Raw genomic sequence first — 8,620 nt, 5'->3', positions numbered from 1 at the left:
CGACAGCCTCCCCTATGGACAGCTTTCCTTTACTGCACCCAACTCTTTTTTAAATTTATAAATGGAGCTTAAATCTGTCTAACTTTAATTTCCATCTTATATATCCCCTTACAATTTAAATAATATATATGTTATAGCCTTTATCAGAGAAGCTAAGTCCCTTTCCCAAAGTTTATATACAGTGTTGGAAAGTGGAGCCTGCAGGAAACCTTTAGTCCAGTAAAAGTAGCCTTATAACTCACATTACACATATCTCAAGTAAAGGTCAAAGTTACCATTTGACAAAGAAACCTGGAGAGAAAAAACTAAATCAAAAGGAAGGAACAAGTTTCCTATTGCTCACTGAAAAGTTCCTTGTAAATTTGGATATTAAGTTGTCTAGAGGGAGCGATAATAATAATAATATTAAATGTTTTTTTAACAACTTTATGTACAAACTTGATTATATACAAACATTGCAGATATGTACTGGACACAGAAAATGATCAACTTAAGGGACAGCTGAATAAAAATACACAATTTTAGACTGAAAAAAATCAACACTACACACATACATTAGATAAAACAAATATGATAAATAGCTAGGGAAAAGGGGGAAACTGTTTCCTACATTAAAGCGTAGGCCGTCTCATCCTGTATCTTACACCCTGCTACTTTGTGCTGGACTGTTGGAACTGCACTTTGGGTCCTGTCTGCTGGGGTAGACCCTGGCCTCTATGGATCTTGTGCTTAGGGCCTGTTCTTGTCCTTCCATGATGGTTCTTTCTCCTCCTCCTCATCATTGGGTTAGTGCTGTCTGAGCTATTTGCCATTTCCCACGTACGGATGTGAAATGTACCACACAGAATCATTAGGTTTATAGAGAATTCAACGTTACAAATCTCATCTTAAAAAGTGCAATAACATGATTGTAGTCAAACGTCACACAAAGATTAGATTACGATGAGGCAAACTACCTGAGTCTGAGTATCACAAAAAAACAACAACTACACGTTAACATTGTACATTTCCGACGACATTGAAGGCAGCAGCACCTCCTCCTGCTCCCCCTCCCTGGACTTAACTCTGAGAGGAGACCATAGAGTGTGTATAAAGAGGAGACTCGCCGTGGAGAGTGGAGACACGTAAGTAGCGCTGACTGAGCTGGTGACGGTGTGACTCCTCTGTAACTACATGGTACGTGTTGCTGTCAGAGCAGCTAACCTCTCTGTACCTCATAGCATCCAAGCTAAAGGGACAGCCCATAGGAACAGCCTGATTCATGGTGTCAGGCTGCTAGCTAGCGGTAGCTAACGATGTCCCCAGCAGTGTGTGCGGGTCACAGACTGCGCATAACAGTGAGGGTCAGTAGCTCACACTAGCGCTCTGTCAAGGAACAACACGCAGGTGTCCCCTGCCTCTGTCCCCTGCCTCTGTCCCCTGGTTCTCAATCAACCACGCAATAATATTATTATAAGGTCATGAACTTATAGCTGACACATGACTCTGCTCAAGCACACGTGCGCCACCTTCTGTCCTTTAAGGGTAGTGTTACCCCCCCCCCGACCCTCGGTACAAACAATTTTGAGTTGTAAAGTAAATTTTAGGAGAGAAACCACTACAGGACCCCTATATCCTCACACCGTGTTGTGTTTTTATGTACCTGTGTGGCATTTATACTTTTATAAATGACCTAAGTTGTTAATACATATCATTATCATTATAAGATATGTTAATTTTCCATAATTTAACTGTTAAAGTACTCAAGCATGAAGCAATGGAATTTGACCAGACTATAACAGATACGGTTTAATAAGTGCAGCTGTAGATACACTTTTCAAGATTATTTGTCTGACAGTCTTTAAACCAGATTAACTAATTGTTAATTAGTGCCATGTGTGTTTTTTCAAACTGACCAAGTGCCTGGATCCACAATTGTGTTTCCTGTTGTCTGAATGAAGTCTCATACTATTCATTATATACTTGAAAATGTTGAATGTTGAATGAGTGTAAACAATTTCTAGACCTTTTGGAGCAGTTTGTGTCCTGGACAGAGGGTTAGTGTCAGAGTGTTATTACTGTGTTGTTACTGAGTTGTTACTTGGAGAGAGCAACTGCAGTGTCACTGCGTGTGTATGTTCAAACAGCCAGACAGAAGTTAACAGAAAACGCAGGATGAGGTTAACGTTTAACAGCATTTTTTCATCTTTCTCTTTGTGTGCAGCATGAACGTTGCACGGCAGGTCCTGAGCTGCTCCAGGTTGGCACGTCATTCTGCAAACATCATCTACAGACGGTTTTGTACTTCACAGGTAGGCTCACCTCACATCTCTGCTCAATGATTTTTGGTTTTAAACTAACAGTCTGTCTTTTTTATATAACCCTGTTACAGACGTAGTAGGTGCTTGGGCTCAACAAGGCACACTTCTACCGACACCAGTGCAGTGTCAGCAGTGTTGAAGAATTACCTGATAATAGATTAGGTTGATACTTTGACAACACATTTAACAATGGACTGTTAATGCACATCACAAACCTTGAAGGATGATGTCTATTATCTATTGCTGGATAAGTGTATCCTGTACATCACTCGCACTTGGCTCTTGGCAGTTGTTGAGGTTATCTACGCATTTAGTCAAACGAAATGTAACTGATCATTTAATTAGATTAATTTGATTTAATGTATTTTTGCATTGTCTTGCAGTGCATCATGACATCACGGCACACTCATGCAAAAAGAATTGCGGGACTGGACAAAAATGTCTGGTAAGTGACAGAATGAAAAATGTATCTGTGTATGACACTTTACATGAGGAGTTCCGATGCATACTTCAACAGTTTATAATACTTGTGAGCCTACAGGCTTCTTAGCATTCTGGTAAAGTTAAATAAAGGATTAGCTGTCTTGTACAAACTGCAAAAAAGGTTGTAGGGACTTAATTAACCCATTGTCTTTAGTCTTTATACAAGAAGTCTGTGCTTAGGCGGGTGGATGAAATGGTGACTGACACAGCTTGTTTAAGTTTGAAGTAGATTTGGTTTTTGACCTTGTCTGTAACAGCAGTCAAAGCAGTTTTATTTATAAAGCATATTTGTTACACAGAGGTAGATTCAAGGCGCTGTACAGGGACATTTAATACAACACAGAGACATTCGAAAACAAATAAATTCAAAATCAGAAAGGACATTGTAAAACCAGCCGAGCTAGGAGAGGTAAAGAGAGAAAAAGATGTAAAATAAATAAAAGGAGAAAATCCTAAAAAGAAATAAGATAAAATAAGTTGAGGTTAAGTAAAGAAGTAAAGTGTATATGTATTTCACTTTTCACAGACGCAAAGGTCACAAAGTTCTTGATCGGGCAAAAAACAACAACATTACACCTTACAAACTTAAAACACATACACATTACAAAGAATAATACTTAAGTAATACAGAAGAAAAAGTTGATACCATACCATTGCAACTGGTATGGGTGAGAGAGGAAAGCATCATAGTGTTTCATAATAATAACAACAATCATTTATTTTTCTCTCCACAGGGCGACTTACAATGCATCATAATTAAACACATATAATAGTCTAAGTAAAACCAAATGTGAGAATCAGATTAGTAGACACAAACACAACATATGTGATACAAAAAGTCAAAAGTAAAACACCTTAGTCAAGTTAAGAGGCATAGTCACCTAACAGTGCAGCTTATGCGAACACAACAGTAAAACCATTGGTCAAGTCAGTTCCCTGTTGTTATGTTGGTTTACTACGGTCAGATTAGAGTTTTTTGTGAATCAGTTCTTAAAAGGCTTTGTTTATTTCTTTGTATCTTCAGGGTGGCATTTACCTCAGTGGCAGCAGACCCATCGATTGTTAACCTCGGCCAAGGCTACCCAGACATCCCTCCCCCGTCTTATGTCAAGGAGGCACTAGCTCAGGCTGCATCAGTGGACCAGATGAACCAGTACACCAGAGGCTTTGTAAGATCATTGACTGATGCCATTGAACACGATAACAAAAAACAAATTCCATTTGATGCAAATTATATAATTTATATCGTACAGATAGAGACCAATATTGTATTAAATTGTTGAACTCTTTGAGGAGAGACTTGGTAACTTAAACCACTATTGTTTACAACGCAGCCGCTTCTTAAGAGGAACAATATCAAAACCTCATCCACTTTCACTATTTTTGTTGTCGTCAGTAGCTCGTCGTTCTCGGCTGCCCTCTAGTGGATGTATTCTTTGAAGTATTTAAGCAATGCGGTTACAGTGTTTAAAACGGTCGTATCTCTTCTCGTACGTAAAGACAGCATAAATAACCCCTTAAGACTCAAACGATGCATTATTCCAGAAGTCTACTGTCTCCTGCATATTGTGTTTTTCATTTACTGATTTACATCTTCTGTTTATTTTAAAAGGGTCATCCATCTCTGGTGAAGGCGCTTTCTCAGGTTTACGGGAAGGTCTATGGACGTCAGATTGACCCATTTAAAGAAATCCTGGTCACAGTCGGAGGTTATGGTTCCTTATTCAGCACCATGCAAGGACTGGTTGATGAGGGAGACGAGGCAAAACAACTTTCCTCCTTCTCAAGCGATGGTGTTTGTATTCAAATGTTCATAATCATGCTCTCTGTATTTAACAAATATTTTGTTTAATGTTTCATTTTGTAGGTAATCATAATAGAACCATTTTTCGATTGCTATGTACCTATGGTACGAATGGCCGGGGCAAAGCCTGTGATGATACCATTACGCCTTGTAAGTTTAATCCAAAACCACTTCTGTTAAGCATACATGTTTTATATGTACCTACTTTACCACTTTAACACGCTGGCCTGTGAAAGGTGGTACCTTTGGAAGTCATGACACGAAACATGTCTTGCCATTTTTTAGAAGTCTGAAAAGAAGAAGAACATTACAAGTGCTGACTGGGTTCTTGACCCGGATGAGCTTTCCAGTAAATTCAACTCTAAGACAAAGGCCATCATCATCAATAATCCCAACAATCCTATAGGGAAGGTAAGTACACCATAAAGTCACCTCATTGAGTTTGAGGTATGTAAACTTGACACTTGATGACAGGAAACTCCGTTGTTGTTCTTTTCTGGCAGGTTTTCAGCAGAGATGAGCTGCAGATGATCGCAGACCTTTGTATCAAACATGACACTCTGTGCTTCAGTGATGAGGTTTATGAGTGGCTCGTCTACAGGGGCCACCAGCACATTAAAATTGGTAAGTTTTCAGCTCAACAGACTTTTTAAACAAAAAACTATATGAGAGCCAATTGGCTTTGTCCCCACCCTGTGCAATAGAGGCACCTCCGTTCTTCAAGCTCAGCTACAGGGAGTTGCGTCCTCTGCAACGCTGCTTGATGACACTTTCTGCTGAGCTAGTTATGAGGCTATATCCATATTTATTAAGTTTTAATCTAAAAATGCTACCCTAAATGCCCGGCGTCTACACTACTCTTTAGACATGCTGTTTGCAAACATTTTAGTGTGAAAATGTTGGGGCTATGTATTAGTCATGACAGGCAGAAACTGAGACATTTGGAAATTATGATGTATACACTCTTTATTGGTCAAAACGTAGCCATAGCTGGTTTCTATCACTTGATCTTGCAGAATAAAGATCTGCTGCCCCCTGTAATCTTTGCTAGCAGCTGTTGTGTAGGTAAATTCCGCGTTTTACAATGAAACAGGTGCTTGTATTGTTTTGTTTTGCTTTGTTTTGTTTTGTTATGTTTGTTTTGTGATGTGTATTCTTTGTAAGCAACTGAGAGCCACTTTACCGAGTCAAATTCCCTGTTTGTGCAAACTTACTTGGCCAATAAACCTGATTCTGATTCTGATACATGCATAGAAGACGAGCTATAATGCAGGCAATCTGTGACAATTCTGCAACTCAAAACCAAATTCTCCCTGGTTACACTGGCACGCACATTCCGATTGTACATGTGCAGTAACATGATATACTTTTTTGGGCGTGTTAGTATCGACGTGGATTAAAAACAGAACAAGATAATTGCTTGACATCAAATTTAATTGCCTGGTATATGTTGCCTTCTTTCTCTTTAGCGACCCTGCCTGGAATGTGGGATCGAACAATTACTGTCAGCAGTGCAGGGAAAACATTCAGTGTCACTGGCTGGAAGGTGAGAGATCTGGATTTTAAACACTGCGTTAAACAGTCAACAATCAGTCTTGCACATGAGGGAATGAAGTTGAACTTTGTTTCTTGCAGCTTGGTTGGTCTATAGGACCCGAGCACTTGATAAAGCACCTTCAGACCATCATGCAGAATACTCTCTACACCTGTCCGACACCTTTACAGGCAAGTCTGCAAAGTTCCTTCAAGGAAAGGCAAAGACAAAAAAAAACACTGTTATATTGAAGCCTGTTTTCTCCTCTACAGGAGGCTGTGGCACAAGGTATGCTTCTGAACTGTGAGCTGATGGGTCAGCCGGAGTGCTACTTCAGCTCACTGGCAGAAGAGCTTGAAGGCAAGAGGGACCGCCTGGCTGCTATCCTTCTGGAGGCCGGCATGACCCCTGTCGTTCCAGAGGGAGGTTACTTCATGGTAGTGGACGTCACATCTCTCAGTGAGTTACTCTACATTTAAACGACAACATTTACCACTTGGTTGCTCATTCCAATGTAATACACTCTAGTTTTTACTTTCAAGTTGAAGTTATGTGCTTCACAGAAGTGAATTAAAGAGCTGATTATCAAATTATGTGCAAGAGAAGTGTGAACTGACAGTGGGCGAGAAATGGCATCTCAAAGTTGTTATAGTGATGGGAGTGTAACCAGACCTGTCCAACAACATAGATCAGTTAATGCAAAAAAAGATGGTCTGTAGTTATGAATCCAAAAGTTTTTTTGAATCTAAACTTGCATCAATTTAGGATGTGTACTTTTATTGTATTTACAAAAATGTTGAATTACTAAAAGAGTTTCTGTAGAGACCATCTTGCACAGGCATCACACCTGCCAGACGCCCATCAACATGTTAATGAACATAATAGCATTATTACATGAACATTTACTAGTCATGTGTTGAACCACACCCATTTTCAAGCTCTAGCTTGATTTTGCTCTTAGCTTCACACTTGTTAGTTGTGTGTGTCTCCAGGACCACATCATTGCCATGACGACACACGCATACAGGCTCACAAGCTGAAAACAATACCAGCCATGCTGTAATGGCTGGTAGTTATTCAACAGGGTAACTCACTGACGGACCTTTCCACTTGTTAAAACTGAACTTTTGCCCAAGGCCTTACTCCAGACAAAACACATGGAGACACAAGAAAATGTATTTCGTCAACATTTGTCAAAATTCTTGGATATAGCCTCAACATTCAAAGTAAATAAGTTACCACTGGAAATGTCTTTGTAAGCTCTTTATAGAAGGAGGAGAAGAAAATGTCACCGTCACTGTATCAGCAGAGCGACTATGAACTCCAACCTTACTGCTGACTCTTCATGTCTGTTCTGTGTTCATTGTAGATCAGGACCTGTCACATATGGGTGATGATGAGGCCTATGACTACAGGTTTGTTCAGTGGATGATTAAAGAAAAGGTAATTTCACTTTGCTCCCTATAATATACATCATTCACATTGTGTTTCATTTCGTTATTGCTTTTCTTAATAAAACATTTTTTATTGATAGAAACTTGCCGCCATTCCAGTAACAGCGTTTGTCGGGGATGAGTCAAAGAAGCAGTTTGAGAAATATATTCGCCTTTGCTTTATTAAGGTAAATACAAAAACTGTCTGATGGTTACAAACCAAAAAGACAATGCATCCAAAATCATCTAGTCATCCACTTTCCTATTTTCTGTAGTGAAAAAGCAGTATAACATCCACTTGTCTTTCAATCAACAGAAAGACAGCACTCTGGATGCAGCAGAGAAGATCCTGAAGAACTGGAGTAAGGTTTAGTGGGCTGCCGTGTCTGGACTTCAGGGGTCAGAGGAGGACCAACCCTGTTCTCAAACTGAAGGCTCTGGCTCTGCCGTCAACCTTGCACATAAACAGGAAACTGTTGAATTGTTTTTAGCGAAATGTTAATAGTGGTGTGTCCACACTTTCAAGTGCATTCTGCAACAGACATTGGACATTTTATTGTTTTAATTAGTGTTTTTAATGTGTTGACTTGTAGATTTAAGAGCTGTTTTGACCAGCATTTACCAGCATTCACATTTGGTGGAATTTCTCTTCTGCAAACTTAGATTGTTGTTGTGCTTAGAGTCTGTTAGAATCTGTGCACACAATAAATTCACTCAGTTTGTTGTCGAAATCGTTGCTGCTTTTTTCTCACACTCCACCCTGTCCTTTCTCACGCAGTGTTACCTAATATGTGCTGATGGTTAGGTTCTCGTTGGGCCTCTGATATAATTTAATCCTGTAAACAGGACCGGCTGGATGCTTGACTCACCAAATAAATGTATGTCAAAGTGAAGTCCTTACCCTAGAACAGGTTTAGTCAGCTTAGTACTGCATTGGTTCACAAATGGTACTGGATGATATTGCTGAATGATATTTTGATCTTGTAAACCACTGGTCAACAACGGGCTACAACTGTACATTTTCTTCTTCAGAGGGAGAAAGTTTTATAGTACTGTCGCATTAAAG

The 8,620-nt window shown here is 39.6% G+C and overlaps 1 protein-coding gene across 2 annotated transcripts; it reads left to right on the top strand.

The window, feature by feature from the left end:
* Window positions 1-1,024: 1,024 nt before the first annotated feature.
* On the top strand, window positions 1,025-8,285 carry LOC133960673 (kynurenine--oxoglutarate transaminase 3-like). Of its 2 annotated transcripts, none has more exons than XM_062395465.1 (14): window positions 1,025-1,124; window positions 2,204-2,291; window positions 2,684-2,745; window positions 3,808-3,952; window positions 4,396-4,545; window positions 4,651-4,737; window positions 4,873-4,998; window positions 5,091-5,211; window positions 6,057-6,133; window positions 6,223-6,312; window positions 6,394-6,580; window positions 7,491-7,564; window positions 7,656-7,742; window positions 7,871-8,285. In XM_062395465.1, the coding sequence occupies exons 2-14, from the start codon at window positions 2,205-2,207 to the stop codon at window positions 7,925-7,927; spliced, it is 1,350 nt and encodes a 449-aa protein (XP_062251449.1). In that variant the 5' UTR covers window positions 1,025-1,124; window position 2,204; the 3' UTR covers window positions 7,928-8,285. The 2 variants fall into 2 exon arrangements, with proteins under 2 accessions (XP_062251449.1, XP_062251448.1); XM_062395464.1 differs by having other exon boundaries at window positions 1,043-1,176.
* Window positions 8,286-8,620: the final 335 nt, after the last annotated feature.

This window comes from Platichthys flesus, chromosome 9 (genome assembly GCF_949316205.1).
Source record: "Platichthys flesus chromosome 9, fPlaFle2.1, whole genome shotgun sequence".
Taxonomy (NCBI): Eukaryota; Metazoa; Chordata; class Actinopteri; order Pleuronectiformes; family Pleuronectidae; genus Platichthys; species Platichthys flesus.
Note: the sequence above shows the minus strand (reverse complement) of the source record. Positions and strands in the feature narration are given on the sequence as shown.

Excerpts from the sequence above, each read along its gene's own strand:
- LOC133960673 (XM_062395465.1), top strand. The coding sequence starts at position 2,205 with ATGAACGTTGCACGGCAGGTCCTGAGCTGCTCCAGGTTGGCACGTCAT. Across the intron at positions 2,746-3,807 it reads GGACTGGACAAAAATGTCTG|GGTGGCATTTACCTCAGTGG; the intron begins GTAAGTGACAGA and ends TTGTATCTTCAG. Across the intron at positions 4,738-4,872 it reads TGATGATACCATTACGCCTT|AAGTCTGAAAAGAAGAAGAA; the intron begins GTAAGTTTAATC and ends GCCATTTTTTAG.